Source organism: Pipra filicauda, unplaced genomic scaffold (genome assembly GCF_003945595.2).
Source record: "Pipra filicauda isolate LSUMZ 115617 unplaced genomic scaffold, ASM394559v2 scaffold278_size1010298_pilon, whole genome shotgun sequence".
NCBI classification, from domain to species: Eukaryota; Metazoa; Chordata; class Aves; order Passeriformes; family Pipridae; genus Pipra; species Pipra filicauda.
This window is the reverse complement of record NW_024104396.1, coordinates 509,607-534,071: the sequence shown is the minus strand read 5'-3', so window position 1 is coordinate 534,071 and position 24,465 is coordinate 509,607. Positions and strand designations below refer to the sequence as shown.

Here is a 24,465-nt window from a genome sequence, read left to right as displayed (position 1 = left end):
TTGTGAAACTTGACCATGATTGATTCTCTCTTAGTGACTATTTTTAGCAGGACAGTGTGCTTATCTTGGGTTTCTTTCAAATGTGTGAATGACATTAGTATGAATGACAAGAATGTGCCTGTGACTTCTGTGAGCAGTGTGTGAAGAGCACTTGGATGAAGAATGAGCAAGGCTCTTCCATGAATGTTCTCTGTGCCTTGTAACTCTCCATTCATCCTTCTCGTGTTCGAAAAGGGAAAGTGCTGGACTCTGCACCTGGGGTGGGGCAACCCTGGATGTTCACACAGACTGGGGAAGGAGATGCTGGAAAGCAGTGCTGGGAAAGGGACCTGGGGGTCCTGGTCGATGACCACTCGGCCATGAGTCAGCAGAGCCCTGGCAGCCAGGAGGGCCAACCGTGTCCAGGGGGGCATCAGGCAAAGCATCGCCAGCCAGTCGAGGGAGGGGATTGTCCCGCTCTGCTCTGCCCTGGGGCAGCCTCATCTGGAATATTGTGGCAGTTTTGGGCACTGCAATATGAGAAAGATATTAAGCTCTTACAGAGTGTCCAAAGGAGGGTAATGAAGATGGTGAAGGGCCTTGAGGGGATGCCGTATGAGGAGCGGCTGAGGGCCCTTGTTCAGCCTGGAGAAGAGGAGACTGATGGGAGACTTCATTGCAGTTTCAACTTCCTTGTGAGGAGAAGAGAAGGGGCAAGCACTGATCTCTGTATCACTGGTAACCAGCTATAGAACCTGTTGAATGGCCTGAGATTGTGTCAGGGGAGGTTTAGGTTGGACATTAGAAAAATATTCTTCACCCGGAGGATGGTTGGGCACTGGATCAGGCTCTCTAGGGCAGTGGTCACAGCACTAAGGCTGACAGAGCTCAAGAAGCTCTCAGGCACATGAATGGGATTCTTGAGATGCCCTGTTCAGGGCCAGTAATTGGACTCGATGATGCTCATGGGTCCTTTCCAACTCTGCATGTCCTGTGATTCTGTGTAATAATAAAAACAGGGTGGCACCCCTCATTTTTGTTCCAATTAATTTGTAGAATCAACTAAAAGATAAGATAGGGCTACCTGTTTGTCCGCTGTTCTTTGTGCAGGGGCAGCAGCAGAAGACACGAGAGAATCTATGTGCTGCCTTGAAATGGCATTTCATAGCCCTCTTTTTTTAATCTTGCTGTTTGAAGTCAGTGCTTTCAGTTGAAGATACACAGGAAGGGAATTTATTTTTAATGAATTGTTAGCTTTCTGGGTGGTGTTTCCCCCCCCTAAATTATTGTCCCCAAAAGACAGGTCAAAAAATAAAAGTATGGAAAAACCATCAAACTATTCTGCTATCAGTATTGCATATAAGAGACGGATGGATTTTGCAGTTCAGGCTCTGGTCCTCGGATACTCTGTTCCCTGCCACTGTCTTTACTTTTGGCAAGCTGATTCATGAAGTTCCTTAGTCAATGAAGTGGGGCAGTTTCTTGATTAACTTGTTAATAAGCAGGTTGAGAAGAGGAAAGCCACGTAGTAATTGTAGGGGAGCCATTTGCCAAAGTGACTTCTCGCCACTTCTGCAAGCTGAAAGAAAAGTAAGCATGGAGCTATTAATCTCAAGGGATGTGCAAAGTAGGGCCAGATCATGAAGATGCATGGCTCTGACAACTGCAGTACCTGGCCATGCCTGTCTACCCTGATCCTCGAGTGATAGCACTGTTGCAAGCTGTGCGTCTAAACTGCTTTAAAAAACACAAAGAGGGAAGATGGATTTCTCTCTGCCGTGTCATCCAGCCTGTTTCCTTGTTAGAACAAGGTTGTCCAGCAGAGAACACCATAGTGAATCTGATGTTTCTCATAGATGAGGTGTGGTCCTTGGACTTCTGGCAGATGGCCAAAGCAATCCAGATTTGGGAAATCCTGGATGTTATTTGGCACACTAATGGCTGACATGCATATGTTTTACTAGGAGGAAGAACTGAATTTTGTGCAAAGCTTGAAATCAATAGACAAATATGCACAGTTCAGTGTTTGGAGGTTGATGGGGGTTTATTACATCCTTTGGGGGCTGGTTTTTAGTTTCTGTATAATGAGTAGCAGTGAAAAAAGTTCTTATACCTGCTTGAGATAACACAGAAAATTACTGCCGGTTATCAGGACTTTGTCAAGCCATCGTGTCCAGGCTACTTTGGAGTTGTTTGCAGATGTACTTATTTCAAGACTAGCAAATATTTTGTATTTTATTTACTCTAGAGTCTTTAAAACTCTTGAAACAGTATTCAAATTTTCTGCACTCTTAACTGGGTGCCTCTCTTGTTTCTTAGCATTTCTGCCTTTATGGCTTTAGAAGTGTCTAACAACTGTTTGGCTTCTCTTGGCTTCTTGTGCTGGATTTACAGGGAAGATTTCTAGGCAGGCAGTGGTGCAGCTTTCAAGTGTGAGCTTCTGGCTTCCTGTCCTGCCCCAGGTGATGCAACAGTCTCCGCAGTACAGACAGTGCTTGCTTGTTTTACTCTAGGGAGGTGGTGGTTGTTTTTAAACTACCCAGAGTTCCTTACCAAGTCCCTTATCAAGCTGGGGAGCAGTTACTGCTCAGACCTTTTATCAGCTGTCTCAGGCTGTGAACTGCATTGTGAGGCTTGAGAAAAGTGAGGAGTGCCTCCTTCCAACTCAGCTGCATCTCACCTGCTGTCATACCCCACTTCTGCATGCAAAGTAAAGAAGTAACCATGAAAATGCAGTCCCTGTAGGATCAGTCTGTGCAAGGCTGCTGCTGACAGCAGAAGATCACTGTGAGTTGAAGGTGATGCACAGTTCTAGACACAACACACAAATAGCAATTAACAGATTTTAATCTTTGTCTGTGGAATGTGTTTAACATACCATACTTTATTAGGCTTTTATTTGACATTAATATTCTGCTAGTTCAGTACATTAAGTAATAAATATGATTCTAATTTTTTTTTCTTATGCTTCTATTAAAGAATAGATCTACAGTCTGTAAGAGTTCACCAAAGGCAGCTTGTTATGTATTGCTGACCTCTGAGAACCCCTGGATTTCTATTCTGTCCTTTTAGAAATGCCTGACAATTGCAGAATGATTTCCTGGAGATGTTTATCTTTTAAACTGTATTGAGATTTTTTTTTGTTGTTGTTGTTGTCTTCGGTTCACTTCCAGAGGCTTTGAGACAAGATTCTTTGGTTATAGAAGGAACAGGCTTAAGGTGATGTGAAATTTAATTATAATCCTGGGCTGTGATTCTACATCACTTCCCTTAGTGCCAAGTCAGCTTCAGATCCACCATTTCCTTGCTTCACTTGTGTTCCCTCACAGTCTTTGTGTCCTCTGTTTGACTGTTGGTGCAGCTGCCCTCTGAACACCATCTGTGAAATGACCCAGCCCAAGAGCCTCCCAAACGAAAGTGCCCTTTGGCAGGCAATGTAAACCTTTGTTCTGGCTTAAACTGCAACCCTGTGGTTGTATATATTTGAACTGACATAGCTCTGGCTATAATGTCTGTTTGAAGACTTGTAAGGCTTTATAAAAGAGTTTTCTGACAAGGGGCCAGTGACATACTGCTCCAATTTCTAGACTTTTTACAGGATGAGTTATGTAGCTAGATACATTTTTTTCAGGTGTTTGTGCTGGCAGTACTGTATTTAGTTACTATTTCCCATGTATCATCAGAAAATAAACTCCAGTTGCATAGATTTATAAAGTGTCAGTCTGCCAAAGCTAATATTTCGCAGTAAATCTCTTCTCTGGGAGGCAGGAGACTTGTGCTGAGCTCTGTGGGACTTACTGGCTCTTTTGAGGTGGGTCTCTTTCTCACTGTGGCACAGAGAACCTGAAAAAAATACTCTTTTCTCATACTCAACAGGGAAAAAATTTATATTCAAGGGTTTTGTTAAATAGGAAGCCTCTCATGACAGATTTCTCTCATTGCTGTGAAAACCAAATGGGTTGATTGAAATAAAACCCACTGTCATTGTTAGTTTACTAGGTTTGAGAAGGAATTTGTGCCATAATGGAAGTATTTATATATTTCAACTAGAAAAGAATGTCAGTTCAAAATAAGGAGGATACTTGACCATCTTGTTTTTCTTGTCTGTTCCATGACGACTTACTTGTCTGGTTTTTTTTCCCCAGTTATTTGTAGTAGATGTCCAGACTGGTCAAATTACCAAGATTCCTATTCTGAAGGATCGTGAACCGGGCATGGTGAACCAGCAGGGATGTGGCATTCATGCCATCGAGCTCAACCCCTCGAGGACCCTCCTGGCCACAGGTGGAGACAACCCCAACAGTCTTGCAATTTATCGCCTGCCTACACTCGATCCTGTCTGTGTGGGAGATGTAAGTGGGAGAACCTGGGGAAGGTTTATTCTGTCACTTACAAGAACTACTACTTTGAAGTGTGTAAGGTCAGAGCAAGGTTAAGATTTGGGAGTCTTGTAATGGAGAGTGAATTGCTGAAAGCCTGAAAACATTCCCAGTTGAGTTGGCATTTTTGACGTGGTATCCGAGTGAGTACATAAACATGTGAATGGATTCTCAGGATTCTGAGTCAGACTTCTTCCTCACCCTCACTCAGATCTATTTCAGATCACCTTTGAGCACTGAAAATGTAACAAAATCCTGAATGTTAAAGTCCAATTGTGGTGATGACCTCTCAAGCTACTAACAGTGAAAAAGCTCTTTTGGGAAATTTAAAAGGTGATGCAAGTTGTTCCGATTTTCCGCTTATCCAGTGCAGTTTACAGATGTATTATTCCAGAGGTGAAACTTGGTTTTGAAGGTTAGTTCTGACCCAGTGGCTGCTGGCAGTTAGATAGACTCTCATACTGGTTTTATTTCTGAAATGTCCTGAGGCCTTTTTAAAACAGCCAGTCTTTTAAAAAAAGCTGAAGTGAGTATAGTGGTGTCCCATGAGTGCTTCTCTCTCATTTCTCCTTTTTATTCAGGACTTCATGTGGGTGTTAGCTACAACAGCAGAGGTCGGGTCAGAGTTCTGCAGCAGCAGATAACCAGATACAGCAAGACCTGACTCTGAAGATTTGCATGACTTGCTCTTCACTTACATGACCTTTTATCTTTTCAAACAGAACTAGAGCCTTATGGTCTTTCTTTCCCCCACACAGGTTTTTCATTTCCTAAAGAAGAGATTCTTGAAATAATAGGCTTGAAATATTAATCTGTAGGTCATGTATCATAAACACAAGATTTTGGTTACTTTTTATATTAGGATGTGCACTTGCAGAAGTACAGAATGCTGCTTTCAAAATGGAAAATCGGAGTCCTTAGAACTGGAGTCAATTTGTCCTTGGTCAGAGGCCTGTTTTTCCAACACCTAATTGCTCTCCATTAGTTACACAGTTCAAAACCCAAAAAGTCAAAGTTACTAGTGGGTACTTAAACTGCTCCAGCTTGATACTGGAACCTTTTTTTAGTGTAGGTCTGTCCTTCTGAGTTTGTACTAAAAATCCAAGTGGAGAGCGTTTGTCTGCTTCGAGACTACTCTGGAGTATTATGGCACAGAAAAATCTGTCTTTTCTTCTTTTAGGATGGACATAAGGACTGGATATTTTCAATTGCATGGATCAGTGATACTATGGCTGTTTCTGGTAAAGTCAAACTTTTTCTTCTGTTTTTCTGGTTGGTTGGTGGGGGTTTTGCCTTTCCTTTTTTGTTTTAAACTTTCCTCCTCTCCAGAATTTTATGCTGAATTACAACATTTTATGAGTCTTCAGAAAGCACCTCTATCACAGCAGTTGAAACCACTTAAAACTACTGAGGCTATTTAAACACTTGATCTAGATCTTTGATTTTTTTAGTATCAGAGAGAATATTCCTGTGTTTCTAGTAGGTGTTGCCATGAGGAGATCTTTAAACACAATGAGTTACAGTAAAGGGTTCCACATAAGAGGAATAATTTCAAGAGGAGTTTTAATTATCATTTGATAACTTTGGAATACTGCAGAGCAATATCAGTTTCCTGAAGTCGTGTGAAAGACTAATTAAACTCTCTTTTGTCAAGCTATCAGTACAGTTGTGTGTGTGTATATATGTGTATGTACATGTGCACTTACACTAAGGCAATTATTACAGAAGGCTCTAATAGAAAAACTCAGTTACTGACTGTTTAGTAACTAATTGGATAATCAGTGTAACTTCATAAAGTTAGATAAAGGCAGCAGTAATAATAGGCTGTTGCATTAATTTAGTAGTTCACTGCCTTTCTGTGCTGACAGGGTGTAGTAGTGTTCTGCACACAGAGTTGTTGAACTGCAGGTGACAGAAGATCATAGTAGTCTTATATAAAAGTCAAGTCCTTGAATTGTTAGTGTAGTTCAGTGGAAGTTTTGTTTTCCAAAATCAAAAAGTTAATCCTGGAATTTGATTTTTGAATTTAACATGAAAGTTGATCCTTGCAAGTCTCTACCCCAAATATCTACATAAAAACCCCCACACTATCAGCTAGTAAGCTTGAGGATGATTACTGATATCCAGGGGAAGGATAAGGATCCAGTGGAATGCACAGCTCCCAATGTTTTGCAAAGGTCAGGGGCGGATGTGTGAGTAGAAGGCTGCTGTGTTCTCTGCTCTGTGGTCCTTACAGCAGGCAAGATGTAGCTTCCAGTCTCCAGACCTGAGACACCAGGGAAAACTTGTTGAAAGCAATTAAGCAAGACTGGTTGCTAAACTGATCTCTTCAGAGCTCACAGACAATCCTAATTAAGAGATAAAAAAGACAGTGAACTTCTGACATGGTTTTAATCTTATAGATTTCAACTCCATCTGTATCTGAAAGTGCAGAGTAGAAATACTTGAACTTCAGACATCGAGGATACGGCAAATACTTTTATCTGATTTAAAAAACTAGATGCAAATTTTTTGTTACTTTCTTGAGGCAAGTTAAGTGCCACAGGAAGAAAAAAGTCCTTTGGTCCCATGGCAGATCACACCCATCTGGGTAAGAGATTGGGCAACGTCTTTCTCACTGCAGTCAAAGCTGTTGAAAGAGGACTAGGGGTTTATTATTCCTTGTGCTTGTTTTAACTTCAACAAGAACAAGGCAGGACTCTAAAACCTTCAGCAGTCTATTTCAGTAGTCCCTAAGTCTAGTCTCTAAGTTAAACTCTTGACTAAGCAGCCAGAGCTGAGGAAGAATACAGCAGTCCACTCAGCTGTGCTGGCTGGGCAAAAAGATTTCCATGGCAAAAGCTCTGGATGAGATGAGTAATCCGCAGGATGTCATGAGCTTAGAGAAGCAAATGATACTCTGCTTGGCTTCAGGGCTAACCAGTCGAACAACATACATGGGCCTTTTCCCCTGCCAGGGGAAACTGACAGGGCTATTAACAGGGACAAGCTTCTTCCTAAGGTACATCAAGACCTTCAGAAATTCTACTGCCGAGTGTTCAGCCTCCAAAACAAACAAGATTAGCTGCCATTAAAACCAATGGCATATAATGGAGTGGCAAGATGTTGTGTCACCTGCTGACTGCTGCATTAGGATGCTCCTTTTGTATTTGTCTGTAGTAGGTGATAGTGCCAAATGCCGGAATCCATCCATGAGGGAGCAAAGCCACTTCTCCTGTGCCAAACAACCCATATTGCAACAAAGTGTTCTGCTTAACTGTCTTTGCAACTTTTTCCCTGTGATGTAGCAGAGACAGTAAATTTAATAGTCTGGTGTAAATACTTAGTCTTTTCTGGCATCTTAATTATGAATTCCGTTTGACAGAAGGAGGCATATATTTTTCACATTATGTAGAGAAGAAATTGAAGTACCTGTCAAATCTGTCAGAGCTGACTTAGATGAAAGTGAGTTGCCTGAACACCAGAAGTGATGGGTATAAGGCCTTGGATGAAGACTGTGTTGATCTGTAAACCAAAGACATTCAGCTTTCTTCATCCAATATTATTGCTGTTAGTGATTCATATTTTGGATTAATGTAATCAAATTCAGTAAAAAAAAAGTAAAATGAGTTCTTGCTTGTTTAACCTCAGTTCCTATATTACATTCTTTAAACAAGTGGCCCATTTTAGCAAAATAATTTTTTAAATAGAATTTCATTCCAAGTGGTACAAACTGTGCTCTGAAATAGCTGTTTCTGTTCAGCTCACGAATGACTGTGTGCTTATCCATAAGCATACTGATAGAAATCAAATGAACCCGAATAGGCATAAATCCAACTGAGTTTTTGAGGGTTTTTTGCGTTGGTTTAACAGGCTGTCATCTCAGCCTTGGTAAGCCAGGCTCAGGCTGAACCCAAAGGCTATTCAGTCACTTCTGAGTTAAGTCGTTCTGTGTGCGAATCTCTAATGGTGATTCTTGTACAGGGTTGTGGTTTTTGATGCATCCTAATCAGTTTGAAAACAGATGAGGTGATCCAGCTGCTTGGAAGCTCTGTAGACAAACAGCTGATAATGAGTTCAAACATTATGAACTTTAGAGCTCAGTAAAATCACATTTTTGTTAATTAATACATGGGCACCAACAGTGTGTTCAGTTAGATTAAATTAATAGTATCCTTTCTTTCAGACCCTACTGTTTCTTCCTTTTTAAAGAGGGGAGTTACGTGTATGTGAAATGGACTGTTTATTTATGGACTGTTTGATCAGGTTCCCGGGATGGTTCAATGGGTCTCTGGGAAGTCACAGAGGATGTGTTGTCCAAAAGTGATGCCAGGCATAACCTCTCTCAAGTTCCTGTCTATGCCCACATAACACACAGTGCTCTGAAGGACATCCCCAAGGAGAACACCAACCCTGATAACTGCAAAGTCCGAGCATTGGCCTTCAACAATAAGAACAAGGTCAGTAAGATGAGTAAGGCAGTTGAGAAGTCCCAAAACTGTCCCTATGTATTAGAAAAAGAACAAAATAATCTAAACTAAACATACTGGAGAAGCAAGCTAATATTTTTTTTCTCTGATTCTTTTGCGTTCTTGTCTTCACCTGCTTTGTTTGCTTCTGCCCAAGTGAATGGGAGAATCCAGGAGAAAAAAAAAAAAAAAGATATGTTTTCAGAAGGCACAATTTTCCCGTGGGTTTGATTTTAGACTTGCATCCTAAGCAGGGGAGACAAGGAGTATTTGCAAGAAGCAAATAAAACACCAAAACATCTCTTGCAGCTTGAATCCTCAATTCTTGAATGCTCTTGCTACTTTCCTTCCCCCTTTGCGAAGACCAACTTACTCTTAGCAGTTCCTGTTTTGATGTTTGAATCCTTTCTGGATTGCTCAGCAGGTGAGGTGCCTGACTCACAGGGCAGGCACCAGTGCTTGCTTTGGTGCCATTTTGTTGGTATTTGGCCAATGCTAAATGCTAACCTCCCCCATGCTGATCTCCCGTTATTACTAATGGGAGTAGCAATTCATCCTCCATTACTTTTGTTTTTCCTGCCCTCAAAGAACAGAGAAGGTCTGAAGCAAAGGTGGTGTGCTCTCAGAAGCACAGTGCTCCTGTAGGCTGTATTTTTCACAATAGCTACTTCAGTTAGTTACTACTCTGGGATGGACATTTCATGTAGCTTTTTCAGTATAGTGCCTATAGTGCTTCAGGGTTAGAATCAATGTGGGACCTGCTGAAGGGACATGTCAACTCTAGCTTGTACTGTCTAATAATTCACTATTTAATTGCCTAACAACATTTATGGTTTCAAAAGTTATTATTTCTTATTTACTCTTTTATTAACTGTTATTCTACCTACCATCTTTGTACCATATTGTATTCTATGAAGAACACTGTAAAATGAAAATGTATCCTGATAAAGCCTGTACAGGATTGTGGATGAGTTCAATCCAGAGTGTGCCACTTGCCTAGTTTAGAATGAATTTGTAAGGACATCTATAATACAGAAACTAACTCTTTTTTTTTTTTTCTTTCTCCTTTTAATAGGAGCTGGGAGCAGTGTCCCTGGATGGGTATTTTCATCTTTGGAAGGCAGAGCTCACACTATCAAAGGTGCTTTTCTGTTTGTTCAGATAAGGCACCCCATTGCTTTCAGTTTTTCTTTGGGTCAGGTTATATTTTTGCAGTCAACTTATTTTTCAGCTGCATTTTGGGGTTTTTTCACTGCAACTTCCTTGAACATAGCTTACAGAATTGTTCTATTAACATCCTACTCTTGTAACGGATTGATTTTTATGTTTTCTCTTTCCAGTTACTTTCCACAAAGTTGCCATACTGCAGGGAGAACGTGTGTTTGGCTTATGGTCAGGAGTGGTCAGTGTATGCAGTAGGATCACAGGCACACGTCTCCTTCCTGGACCCAAGGCAGCCTTCCCACAATGTTAAATCCGTCTGTTCCAAAGAACGAGGCAGTGGTAAGAAACCTGTCAAAAGGTGCTTCAAATGATTTTCTTGCAAAAGTAGCTGTTAAGACTGCAGTAAGTCAAGCTTTTAATTAACAGGAAGGGTTTTTCCTGTGATAGACTAAATAATTAATAGTGTATATATAGGTTTTGCTTTTATGACAGCATTCCATGAGCAACCAACACCAAACGTGACAGCAGCTCTGAAATCTAGTGAAGGGCAATATCAGTGCCCTTATGATCAACTAAATTGTAACCCATTCGAATGTTACTGGACTTTTAAAAGTGTGCATTTTACTTCAGCATATTTTTTACTGTGTCTTATTCTATTTTAATTCCTCTCGGACCCAATCTAGTCGTTTTGCCACTCTTTATACTGTTCTTGCATTTTTCTCTGAGAATTAGGAAAGAAGGCATGTTGTCTGCTCTCTGCTATCATACTGGGAGTCTGTGCTTGCTTTGTAATTTTAAAGCCATGAGTGAGACTCCTGATTTTCAGTGTGATTTGACTGCTGTTTCCTTTTCTCACATGAATGCAATATGTGCAATTGAACCTCTCACCAGGCCGGGCCTGAGAGCTTGCAGGGTCCATGGTTCCATAAACTTCTTACCTTACCCTTTATTATCAGGCATGAGAAGGCACTGTGCCATATTAACCCCAGACTAATAAATTGCAGTCCTTATTTAGCTTGGCTTTGGGCATCCATCTCTTCATCGGGCAAGTTACCAGAAGAGGATGGACGTAGGCAAGGATTTAGGAAAACTTTATTTATGTAGTTACAGAACAATCTTGTCTAGATCAATGTCAGGGTCTGCTTCTTTCATGTACGGGAGAAGTATCTGTTGTGTCAGGGAAGGTCACCTCAACGTCTTACCAGCAACACGCCTTGTCCTGACTTGCTGCCAATGGTGGCTGAAAGATTCTGCCTCGAGTATGTGACCATCCCTGCTGGGGGGATAATCTGTGTGTGGGGAGTATCTGCAGGGCATCTCCATTTCACATCTGGTGAAAGCCTTTGTTTAGTGCTGTTTTCTGTGCTGCATAGAAGCTGGTTCTTTTTATTCGGCTTGGTGATGGAGGCACGTAAATAACAGTAATTCCCAAGATACTGAGCGTTTCAACTTTCTGTTGATCTCCCTGGGGCTTGGAATGGTGCAGCACCTCTAGAAAGCAGGCTCCTTATTGATTTGTGGAATAAAATCTGACTTCAAGTGCTTTGAAGTAGCAGCTGAATGTGCTTTAAGTTTCCAAGTGCACCTGGTGAATGTGGTAAGTCCATTCAGTTCACTCGTGTTGTACACAAAAGCAGGTCAGAGAAAGGTTGTGGCTTAGCAAGACTGGAACTGGGGCTGATTTTCCCCCGTTTGAACCCTGTCTGCTCTACATGAGAAGGCAGTGAATGCTTTTTAGTGCATCTTATAAGTGTTACTTTTCTTAGAGCTGTACAGGGAAGTGCAGGCCCTGGACTGTAGGTCTTGATCCACAAAAGCAGCTGCTCTCTGCTCACGTGGCAGAGCAGTATCGTGTGCCCTTGACTTGGTGTCCTGCAGGCAGCAGTGCTAATGCAGCACAGACTCTGTGTCTGCTCCCTGTGTAGGACACACCACTGCATCTGCATTTCCTTCTGGGATCTGCCACTTAGGAGAGGCGCTCAATTTGCTGTCCAGGTCCACGGGTGGTAGAGTGCTGGGAATGTAGGATAGCTTACTGTGATCAGTTCTAGGCACAGGTTGTGCTTTTAGTTTGATAGGAATGGTTAATCTGGGGTACTTGAGCCCCTTAGGAGCCAATTTGAAGAGCTGTTTTTGAAAGCCTGTTCTAAATATCCTGTTAGTAGTGTGGGTGCATCACTTAATTTTTTTTGGTTAGAGAAATATCCACAGGTATTCTTCATGTTATAGCTTTTTATTAACAAATTCCATTGAAAAGCGTATGCCATCTGCCTTCATACTCCATCACCTGTTTCTGTGAAGTAAGTATTCTTCTGAATTGCTTGTCAAGAGCACTTCTGGAGCAAAAACAAGAGGAGGTCCACTCTTGTGCCTTTCTCCTCTTAGATAAGTGACTGCTTTTGCTGATTGCAGAGGGCTTGGAGTGTGTTTGCCAGAGCCAGGTCCGTGTGCTGGGGGTGGGGGGAGTAAGTCTGCAGGTTGCTCAGGTGCGTTTGTAATTCTGAGTTAAAGTGGAGATTCTTACATGAATCTGGTAAATTTCCTTCAGCAGGTGTGACTTGCACAGTGGTTTCCCACCTATTAAACCTGCAGTCAAGACTTCACCTCACATCTGGAGCAGGGCAGTGTGGCCTTACCTGTTCCAAGTGTGTGTCATGGGTGCTGGTGGCTGTGGATATAACATCAGGCTGGGGAGGCAGAAGGATGAGGATGCGTTTCTAGTTAGGACTCTCTACAGAGGGGAAAGGGGAGCTCCCTGACTGTATCTGCAGCTCCCAGGTGTTGTCTGTCCCATGCGTGTATTGGTGTATTCCAGGACGTTAGAAGTTCAGCCCCACTTGGTACAGTAACAGCATTTGGCACGTGGATGTAGCTGGCAGAACTCACTCTTTTCCCCTCCTGTTTGTATGCTTGTTTAGGCTGTAATTCAGTGGTACTTCAAAGAGGGCTTAAAAAGGCCTAGGGTTTATAACCTGGCATTACTCTGTGCAGGAAGGAGGATCACAGATTTGGTGGAGTTTAATCTGCACTGAAGAGTTGTTTGGAGTAGAGTGGTTGCACAGAACAAACCTTTTGCACAATAAATAGAGAATTTGCAAATTGCAGATTCCTACATACAGAACAAAGGTGCTCTTGACCCTAAATGGCTTATCTGGCAGAGCTGGGCCCTGTTGAAGATGAGGCTTCTTACTGTGCCCCTGCAGTGTAGCCGATGGCCTCAGAGGAGCAGGGCATTAGTGTGTGTCATCGAGCTGCTGTTTCAGCAGCATCAGTGGGATCTGTCTGCACTGCTCTGTAGCAGTTGTGGAGAACACTAGAAGGTAGTGTTAGACATGAAATAACAGCCCTGCAGAGCCAAAGCATCCCTCTTCCTTACTGCTCTGTCTGTCCCTTCTCTGCTTGACAGGTATCCGGTCGGTGAGCTTCTATGAGCACATCATCACCGTGGGAACTGGGCAAGGTTCCCTGTTGTTCTACGATATCAGAGCCCAGAGGTTCCTGGATGAAAAGCCCCCCCATGCCTGCTATGGCCCGAAGCAAAAATTAGGAGGAGGTGAAATTTTGAAGTTGACAACTGGGAAAGGCTGGCTGGTGAGTAGGTTGTAACTGTAGGAGACCCCTTACACAGGAATACTATAGGGCTTGAGCTGGTTCTTCTTCTGGTAATGGGAGCTGTTGTGTGAAATGTGCCCCAGTCAAACAGGGATCATGTACTGACAACTAACAATGAGAAGCAAGAAGTGCTGCAGAATTGCTTTCTACAAAAGCTTTAGGAAAGGGTACTGAAGGTTAGCTGCCCGGGTGTGAGGCATACTGACTACTGTTCTTATGCACTGATTCATAGGTGAACTAGATTGTATATTTTTATATTTTCAAATGTAATCTAACTCCTGGTTTTCAGAACCTCAAACAGAAATAGTATTCCTTTAGAGCCATGCTACTCTGATGTGGTACTCAGGGCAAGAGAGATTTAATTTAATTGTGTGCAGTTTTAGAAACTGTGGCTTCCTGAGGTAATGCCATGGCAGGCACTTGTGTTCAGTTTCCTGTATGTTATCATAAACTAGTTAATGGCTTTGTTTAACTTAGCTCCATTACCATTACCATCACTGTGATGTCCCTACCCTTCACCTCCCCGTTCCAATGTTTGGTCTAAATGTCCACAGAAAAAGCTTCAGAACAACACTGATATCTTTTAGTTGATCTGTATGAAGTTTCAGGAGCATTCAGAGGAAACAACTCTTTTTAAGCTCTGGAAGATACTTTCTGCTTTTGTGAAACAGGGTTTTGGGTTTGGTTGGCAACAATAATGATCTAAACTTTCCTTTAACAGAACCATGATGAAACCTGGAGGAATTATTTTTCTGATATAAATTACTTCCCAAATGCTGTTTACACCCACTGCTACGACTCGTCTGGAACGAAACTCTTTGTGGCAGGAGGCCCCCTTCCATCAGGACTTCATGGGAATTACGCTGGTCTCTGGAGCTAATGATAACTCTTCATAAATGCTGATCTTTACACAGATTTCCACTTTTCTTTTCCTTTTTTAACAACAAAATTGTGTGATGCCATTGATTCCTGATTTAAGCGCAAGTTATTTTTTGGCAGAGTTTTCTGTTGGTCTCCAACAGTTTTTGTACATCTTTTTGAACCAGTTTTTTGCTTTAACCTCCTTGATCCTTTATATGAAGGGGTTTTGAAATCCTTTTTTATTGTATTTACTCCAAATGACTCTCCCCCCCATTTAGGCTGTCTTGGCCATGTGCCCCCTCCCCTACTTTGCTGTGAGGTGGGATTCCTTTCTTATAGAGTGGTTGCTCCTGGGCTTTCTGTGAAAGTCTTGGGGCTGCATGTGTGCAGGTACTTTGTGTCAGTTACATTACCTGGAGTGAGGACTACTTGTAATTAAAAAATATTAAAAGTATTTATAAGAGATAAGCTACTACTTTATCTGCAGAGCCTGGCCCTGGCCTGGGTTGATCTTATTTTTAAAAGTACAAGTCTAATGACACTGTTTTTACATAGAGGGATTATGGTTATTTTAGGCTCTGCTCACTGGAGCCCAGGCACAGATTCCCCCAGGGTATTGCCCATCAAGTCCAAAGTGCAGGAGTTCTAAAAAGTGCATTTGTATTTGAATGGTAGTTTTCAGCAGTGCCAGGAGTAAAAATTGATCTTTTGTTTCTTCACTGCCCATCCCAGGTACCAACTTTTGCACAGGTGGAGTTTGCAAAGGCTGTTCTGCAGCATGGCTGTTGCAGGGTGACATTACATTGAGGGCTGCAGAGGTGCTGAGGGGAAATGGGGGCTGGTTATTCAATATGAACTAAATCTTATCTGTTTTCCAGATGAGCCATGGTTTCTCAGTATGCTGTCGGGGTAGCTCATGAGATTTTCCTAAACTGCCTAAAACCCAGGACCTTTTTTATGCTGGGTTCTGGAAATTTTTCCCATTTTTGCTGTTCTGGTTGGCCATCTCCTCTAATAAGCCAATGGAATAAATAAACTATTTTTTTTTCTATGAGATTAAAGAGTGCATCTTGGACTTAACTAATGCAAGTGAGAAGCTTTCCATATAGGAGGATAGCTCGGTGTCAGCTCACGTTGTGCCACATATGCTGTAGGAGAGACTCAGACTTTCCCCAAATCCCCTGCTTCCTTCTGCTTCCAGGCTCCTGTGAACTTCACCGGGGACTGGGAGGGGAGAACAGGTGCAGTGCCCTTCAGGTCCAGCTATGAAGCATGTGCATCCCAGGGTGGTGGTCTTACTGCATACCCAGCTAAAATGCAGGTCTCCAGGTGCTCCTCCTTTTGGCAGGCACCAAACTCTCAGCTTGTTACTGATGCCTCTCTCTTCTGCTGGGATGAATGCCTTTCCCCTGACACTAGTGGAGCAAAGTGTGCCTGGACCTCACTGCTTTGGTGACAAAGACGGAGTTGGTTGAAGCTGAGGAAGAAGACGAGGCTGGGACACGCTCTGCTCTCCTGTCTCTGTGGAGATCACAGCTACTGCTGCGGTTCCTGCTGACAGCCCAGAGCGAGTCTGTACCTGCCTTTGCAGTCCCTCTTGTCTTCATACTCAGTGTCTTCTTCAACAATTCCAAGCAGTGAGCCTCAGGCTTAATTTGCAGTTGGCAAGGAGACCTGCATGGAAATCCTCCAAAGAATGCAGTTCCCTCCTGTCCGAGTGGAAATCCTGGCAAGAGAAGAGCTCTCTCCCAGATGTGCACCTGTCCCAGAAGTATAATTTGCACTGAGCACTGACACAGGTGCTTCACAAACACATCATCTTCCAGTGTTTTATAATTGTACTTCCCTTGTGGGCTGCTTAAACTGCAGCAGTCCACGATGCTGTGTGTACAGCTAGCCAGGTTTTTCTCTGAAAAGGGCAAATTTTATACCATGGGGTAGTGAAGAGTTAGGGTTGCACATTTTATTTAGAGTTGTTCATCGTTTCATTTTAAAGATGTCATAATGGTGCCTGTGTTGTTCTTTGACAGCAAGTTACTGCTTTGCATATTTTTTGATTTAGAAAAGTGGGAGTATACAAAGAAAAACAAGTCTTGGTCAAGTATGGCAGGATTTGTATTTCTTGGATTACTCCTGCAGCTACTGTGTAAGATCACTCTGTCACAGGGCACATGTTCTGCTGTTTTTATTCGACCTTGGTTTGAAGTTTGTTTTGTTTTGTTTTTCTGAAGAAGCTAGACAGTTGAGTCTACTTGAGCATTCTCCAGAAAACAACAGCAGATAATAGATAGGCACTTTGTGTCTGCAGTGCCAGAGGACAACTCCTGGTCTGGAAATTCTAGCCTTGATGTTGATCTATTGATTGAAGCATATGCCAGGTCATGATGAGGGGGGGAAAAAGGGTATTTGAATGGACAGAGCTTCAGCCTTCAAACATGGAGGCTGCTTTTTCTGCAGTCTCTAAGTTACTGAAGAGGCGCCACTGGAAATTGTCAGTCCTTGCTGACTCTGATCTCCACAAGTACCTCGATAGGTGGTCTTAAAGCCTGGTATTGTGAGTGCTCTCTTCCTCCTTTTTTTTTCTACGTGGGAAGCCCTGGACAATTCTCAGACAGATCTGGACAATGATGTAAAATTCCTGTAGTCTCACATGCTTCTGCTTTCAGGGTGCTTTCTTGCAAAGGTAATTTCTCGTGGGAAGGGAGCCATCTTTGTTGCTGTATGAATACCCCCCAAAAAGGGAAACAAAGTAGGTAGTGCTGGAAGCACACAAGCAAATTGGGCCTGACAAAACTTAATTTCTAGCCTGTTTCAGTGGTTTTAAATGCTTGTAGCAATACAGTTGTTGAGTTTCAGAATATTTTGTGGTTGGTCACATATTTTGTTCCAATCAGTGTTAGAAATTGAGGCAGAGAAAAGCGATGTACTCAAGACCTTCAATTTGCTTAAACTGGGTAGAAGTTGGAGGCTGGGTCAGACTTGGGAACTGGGCAATTGTCCTTGTATTTCTTTGACTGATGGGATTACACAGTAACAATCTGTTCCTTGGAGGGAAGACACTCTGGTTTATCTCACTTGAAGGAAAGAAAAGAACTTAAATCATAACATGCCTTCAAACCTGCTGCTGCTCAGCTTTTTTCAATAGACTACCATGTTAATTTGGGTATCTTTGGGTATTGTATTTTCAGTATTCATAATAACAGGTAATCAAACCAGTGACTAAATTATGGGTTTGGTAATACCTGGCTTGTGAGCACTGGCTAGCAACTTCTCAGTAATAGCTGGGTGTTATGTGATGGGACATTCCTGAGGAATCAGAAGCTGCAATAAGGGTGGTGCTCTCCCTCTTCACCAAACACCTTATTCCTGTAATTCCTCCAGCTTTCTCCCTTGTACAGTCAAGTCTGGTAGGGAGAACTGCTGGTGCTCTCCTCTGGCACTTTCTGGGATTGCAGTAAAGAAGTGAGTTCATTTATTTGGTTCCCTCATCACAGCGCTGCTGGTGTGTTAGCTCAAGGTGAATAAATTACCAAAGAATAGTTAGTAGGTGTTTGTTCCTAGTCTCAGTTGTTAACTTTTCTCATAGATCCATTTTTAAGGTCATTGGTAGACTGCCCAGTGGTCCTTCTGAACGTAGTCAGTCCACATCACACTTTGGATGGCTCTTGTGACTCTCTTCATGAGGGGAGCTCCTGAACTGCATTGTAGGGTTTATATTTGCTGCCTCCATTTCAGGTCTTTGGCAGCTTTTTATCTCAAGGATTAAGATAGTTCTCCTCCAGAATTTCATCCTCTTCCTTCACCAGAGTGCTTGCTTTGTATATAGCTTGCAGCTGCAGAGTTAACAGATTAAAAGTTATGATCCACCTATGTCGAGTGGTGCTTTGGTGTCTTAATTTCTGCCCCTCGGTTGAGGCACTTACAGACCTTGTGAAGTGTTGTCCCTCACCTGGTGCAGGTGTGAAACAAAGCAGGCTTGAAGGTGACCCCTTCACAGAGGTCACTTGTTTGCTTTGTTTGCAAGAAACCAAGAACAGGTGGGCTGTCAGTTGCATCTTGGAAAAGTAGCCAGGTGGGAGCTCTGAGGTCTGTTTGTGGTGGTCTGATACCCTTATTTTCCATAAACCCAGTTTTCCAAGGTGTCTGATATGTTCTTAATTCTTTTTCAGTTGCTGCTATGACTGAAATACTGGACTGGGGTACAGCTTGTTCTTAAGGAACACTTGCAGAGCTGTGTGGGATGCAGGTGGAGCTGATCCTCTGGCCAGCCTGTGCTGAGCCCGACTCCTGTCCGTGCCAGGCACACACTTTCTACCTTAAAGCCAAGTGAAAATCCCTGTGTGCCCCACTGGCCATCCCACAGTCTGAGCCTGTGGTGTGACCTCAACTTAAAATGCCTTTCTGACTGTTGCAGTGCCCTCAGTAGCTTATTTGAAAGTCTCTGAAGCACAGGCACCCGGAACAAGGTAGAGTGGAAAGGAGAATACAGCCACATCTTGTGTGAAGGAATCTCTGCCTGCGCGTGCTCTCCTTTGCCCCTCCAGGTGAGCACTTTGTGTGGTGAGGATGGGCAAGGGGCACCAGAGAAGCAGTGAAAGGCAAACTTTGATATGGCTTCTGGGACTCCACAGGAATTAAAAAACATAGAGGGGATACCTGAAAGGGGTGAATCAGAAACATCTTCAGAGAGATCAAATATATATCCCTGTCATTCTTGTTTCAGTGATAAAATTAGGATGTATCTTTTTGCTTGTGACTGCTGTGTTTCTTTAGGAAAACCATATGGTACTTGGCTAATTAAAAGAATGCTCTTGCAGAAAGGAATCTTCCCATTTCATAACAGCCTTTTCCACTGGTATCCTGCTGGGAGCGGTATAGTCTAAGAAAGTGCACACAGATTTGAAACAGGGTGCCAGAGTTGGCAGAGTTGGGAAAATGTGGGCTGCCTGACTGTTTGTGTTCCCAAAAAAAAAACCACCAACACTTGATTGTATACAAATTGCGGTCGTTGGACTGAAACTGAGAGGGTGTATACAAACCCTTGCAACACAGTGCAATGTCTCCAGTCCTAGATGTTGGTTCTTTTGCCTTCAGAACAAAAATCTAGGGGTCAATACATTGATTTCTTAGGAACTGCTTTTCTAGATTCCCTTACTAAAAGGGAAAATTCAGGTGCTGAATTCTTATCTCATTAAACTTGTACTTTTTATTTGCCCATCTACCTGGTCTCTCTTCATTTCCAAGGCCTCCCACAGTCTCAGGGTATATAAATCACTATAACTCATCCAAATAGTATCTAAACGGACCAACCAGAGGTTAATGTGCCTTCCTCTTCTGGTACCTTGATCTTTGTGAAGTTATCTCACAAACTTTTCCCTGTCCTAGGGCTGGGTACATGCATTGTCTTTTTCTAAGATGTGTGTGTTGAAATTGCAACAGGTTTGTACTGTTACTTGTGACTTGTTCCATTTGTCTTAGGATGTGTAGACACAAATCAATGCACTGGTTGGTCTCATATCAGTCTTACCAGTGACATCTGTCAGTGCTTGCTTGTGTGTTCATGTGTACACTGGTGCTGGATCTTCCTCACTGCCTGTGGTGCATATGATGCACAAAATACACAAGGTGTTTTAACTTGTTGCCTGAGGGTTGGATTTTGTAAAGTGAACTGTTTTTAATGTTTGGGGTTTTTTTTCCCAAATATATTTAATAAGATCCAAAGCCTTGAGGGGAGGAAAAAAAAAAATCAAGACTTGCTGATACTTGCTGGCTTTTGTTCTGAAACCAGGGTCTGATGTTTAACAACTCCTGCAAGTCAACCCATCTAACAGAGCCTTTCTCAGCTTGTTTCTGTATTGAGCTGTGTCAGAAATGGCACTGGATCCTAAACTATCACAGAAGCTGTCAAGTGCAGTAGTAACAGCTCTCTTCAAAATTACAGTGCACATTTTTAACTCTAAGATGAAACTTAGAAGTTATGACGCAGCTTGCAAATGGAACAGTGGGAAATTGCAGATAGCCTGTGCAACCAACCTGTCTGCACATCGGGTCTAGTGTTCTGTTACTTTGCAAATTGTTTCTTCTCTCTGAAAAGTGATTTTTTTTTTATTTTTTTTTTTGATAGAAAGACATTACACTTTTGGCTTACTTTTCTAAGAGTATCTTTGTTAAAAGCCTCAAACCAACATCTGGAATTTGGGCTGAGTTTCCATGTCTTATGCAGATGGTGCAGTTGATACATGATGTCTCATAAAAGCATGGAAACAGGAACACATCCTCACTGTGGCCTTCCATGGGCATGCCTATGCATAATTAACTGAATTACAGTACTGCACTCTTGATACGTGAGGATACCTTTCTATTTAGAATCAGCACGATTAGTCATTGATGCATTGACATTAATACAGGGTCATGGAGCTCCAAGGTATGCGTATTTCCTGTGCTGACTGCATCTGTTCTCTCTGTAACCCAGAGCAGACTTACTCTGGAGTTCTCTTTTTACCTCTTGCTAACTTCAGAGTTCCTTTAAATTGTTTTTATGACAGTAACTTTTCAGAGTAGAACAAATGGATTTAACTTTGTTTTCTATTTTAAGCATCTTCCTCTCCTCCCATTTTTCCCTAGTTCACCTGTAACAATCTGTTCAAAGCTGTCTGCCTACTCTGAAAATTATCAAGTCCAAAATAAAAAGAAAACCTATAACCCAATGTGGAAGGATCACTGTGTGCTTTTACCATAAACTTTTGCAGCTGGCTGCCTGCCTTGCAAGTGGAGACTCCACCGCTGCACAGGCTGCAGAAGCTGAAATTCTCTTGCATCCATATAGTTCGGTGGATCGGGAAGTGGAGGTGCCCTGCATTGGCCCCCAAGTGAGTTTATCAGACTGATCTGTGGTGGTTTAGCCAGAGAACTGGCACCTTTGGCTGCTACTCAAAGAACTAAAGGTTTCAGTGAGGGTAAAGCCAGGAGGGTGAATTGCTGACTTGATCCCATTTAAAGGCTTTCTCCACAGATTTTTGGCTTTTTGTCTTTTGCATAGTTGGTGGATTAAAAAAGAGTAGGGATATCAGCTAAACAATAACCCTGTGCTCAAAGTTATTCTAATGAACTTTGGCCAGCAGTAATGACAAAGGCTGGCTACACTCAAGAGGTGAGCTGGCAATGGACTGTTTGAAGGGTAGGCCTTGAGGGTTTGCTCTGTGCCTTAGATCACTGCAGATCAGTTGCTCCCAGAGCTTTCGAAACTCATGTTCATCCCTCTTGATGTGAGGAGTGAAGATGGCATGGGGAAGAACCTGTTCTCCCAGTGGTCACTCAGTCTTCCCCTCAACACTCAAGTTTACCAGTGCACTTGTCTCTTTGTTTTCATGACTGACTGTGACTAATGTGCTTTACAGCTGCCACCAGCCACCTCCATATGCTTTGTGCTGGGATGATGGAGTGGAAGGGCCTTGTCTGCGTCATCTTCCATCTGGCTGGTTGTTGACAGTGCAGGGTTGTAACAGGCCGGCTGGGATTTACGGCTTCAGCTGGTTGCTCTGGGCATCTTTCACAGTGTAATAGTGGGGCTATTATGAAAAGGACTGGATAAGTAACTTCTGGTGGGCTCTGTCAGTGTTGTTCAAAATGCTGTCTCCAGTCTTGGCCTGTCATCCCAGACTCGCTCGCATCTTGCCACACTCTGCTGCTTGGGACTTGAGCAAGTTCCCTGTCCTCTCATGGTTCACTAGTTCAGGTACCAGTTCTGCAAAGCCTGGGGGCACCTGTTAGAGCCCTGCTACAGTCTGAAACTTCTACACTTGCTTAGGCTCACTGAACTGGGACCTTGCTCACAATCTCCCTATTTATTTTACTTAGCCCTAGATATCTTCTTGGACTTCCATTCCCCTTTCAGTCTGAAAGGGTTTGCTTCAAGGTCATTCGTGGGCCATGAAGGAGTTGATTCCTGTACTGCTGGTTATTGCAATTTGGTGGCTTTTATTTTTCTTGTTTTTATTCTTGAGTTCACTGCAAATGTACAAAACTATTCTGAAAAAACCTTCCTCAACTCCTGAACGTAGTACAGGGGCCAACCTGTGAGGCATCAGAATTATTTTTCTACTCCCAAAATGCACAGAAACAAGGGTCTCTTAGACAAGTTTTAAGAAGGAAAAGCAGCTGCATACACATAAGTAGAAAGGTATCTCTGGGTAGAATAGGTGAGGGAGCAGTTTAAGAATTTTAAGTATAAGAACTGCAATTGATTTGGGTTTTGTTTCTTTTGTAAAAATTCCTTTAACAGGAGATTAGGTGGTGTTTTAATCCAGAGAAAGCTGCAATGTAAACTGAGTTGTTTTTTTCATCAATGCAAAATGTGCCTCTTAAGTAGAATGCGAAGTCAGTCTCTCATTCTCTGTTTGCAGGGATAGAAATTTAACTGAAGACTGATTTAATGTGTTTCTTGCTCTTATGTGTAATCCTCCATACAACAGTCCTTGCTGGTCTTTCCCAAGCACTATTCAGCACTATCCCTATTTGAAAGCAAAATAGGTGTTGTGTTGAGCAGTGTAACCTGATAAACTTCCTTGGTTTGAGAGAGACACTGGAGAGAAGAGTCCAGGTTCCATGTGTTTTAATACAACTTTAAAGCAGTGCAGCTATTCTCTCAGACCAGCACCGCTTCCTGCCTTTCCCTCCATTTAGATGGGAATTTAAAAGTAAACCGAGCAATACCTGATCCAGTTGATGTGCTTGCAGGTGGAACATGGACTTTCTGTTAAATTTGAAGACTGAGATTTCTCTTGTGGAAGAACTTGTCCTGGGTGTAAGAGCTTGGATCTCAGATTACAGCTCTTCTGCCAGTTTGTTACATGCACTTAAGTATTCTGGACTCTTCTGAAGAGGATTGTGGAAAAGCTGTGAAGGTGTAGACTGGAACTGATAATTTTAGGTCATCTGTGTGTTGCTTGACTACATGGACAATATAACAGTGATTTTTTTTTTTTCCATGTGTCAGTCACAAATAATTCTTAATTTGCTGTTTGGAGGAAAACTGTTAATAGATAAGTTTCCAGATCAAATTATGAGCCTAATTTTCCCTCTTGCATAACCGGGTTACTGTGTTCACATGCCAGAAAGATGTTGCTCTTTGAAAAAGCATGTTAGTGTATGTGGCAATGCCCCATGCACTTTTTAAATACCTAGGTCTGTACATTCTCATCTGAGTATCGTTAACCACGCTGTAGTCTGAAAAATGGATCTTTTACTACTGCCCTGTTATATAGATAATTGTAATTCACTGCAGTTTGTTTTTTTCCACTTCTTGAAGTTGCGTGATCTGAAAATTGGTGAACAGAAAGTATTTGTGCATCTTACTATGGGTATCTCTAAATAAAATGTATTTGTATAGTGTCTTGGCTTGGCTGATGGTTTCCTTTATTTGGTAATCATCCCATGGCAAGTAAATCCAGGGCAGTTTGAGAGCAAGTGGGCTTGGATTTCTTACTGTAACAGTCCAGCCTCTCTGTGGACATGACTGATTCAAAGGAAACACAGTGAACTGTTGTTTTTCCTTCAGCAGTGAGTGGATTGATATCCCAAGTACAGACTCTCAGGTTATTCTTGTTTTTTTCATGGCTTAAACATCAGTCTTTGTTCTCTGTACGGCTGCAGTAACTCTCCTTACTTCCATAGAAAATCTATCTAGTAGCAAAGTTGGGACTTTTACACTTCAAAGCGTCTCCTTCGTGTTCTCTTCATCTGGTACCTCATTTGTTCTGAGGCAAGAGTTTCCTTCCAACCACTTTATTTTCCTGAGAAGGAAATACCCCTTAGGAGCATTGGACAGCACAGATACCTGTAGCTGGACAGTCAGGTAAGTGTTCCAGGAAGACCTTGCATCCCAAAACTGCATCTGAAGCATTTCCACATATTTCCACAGTACAGGAGAGTGAGGCCTTTGTACAGCTGTCCCGTTTCACTGCTATGAGTGAGAAAATTATGTTTTGAGAGGAGGAATGTCCTTAAGCAATCCGAATTTTACA

The 24,465-nt window shown here is 42.4% G+C and overlaps 1 protein-coding gene across 3 annotated transcripts in view; it reads left to right on the top strand.

The window, feature by feature from the left end:
* Positions 1–23,833, top strand: part of DCAF12 (DDB1 and CUL4 associated factor 12) — a 31,168-nt gene extending 7,335 nt beyond the window's left edge. For all 3 annotated transcript variants that reach the window (XM_027722257.2, XM_027722259.2, XM_027722258.2), the window contains exons 3-9: positions 4,125–4,331; positions 5,539–5,599; positions 8,604–8,797; positions 9,882–9,947; positions 10,147–10,309; positions 13,377–13,561; positions 14,304–23,833. In XM_027722257.2, coding sequence (XP_027578058.1) covers positions 4,125–4,331; positions 5,539–5,599; positions 8,604–8,797; positions 9,882–9,947; positions 10,147–10,309; positions 13,377–13,561; positions 14,304–14,462 — 1,035 coding nt within the window. In that variant the 3' untranslated portion in view covers positions 14,463–23,833. The remainder of the gene's footprint in view (positions 1–4,124; positions 4,332–5,538; positions 5,600–8,603; positions 8,798–9,881; positions 9,948–10,146; positions 10,310–13,376; positions 13,562–14,303) is intronic.
* The last annotated feature ends 632 nt before the right edge of the window (positions 23,834–24,465 follow it).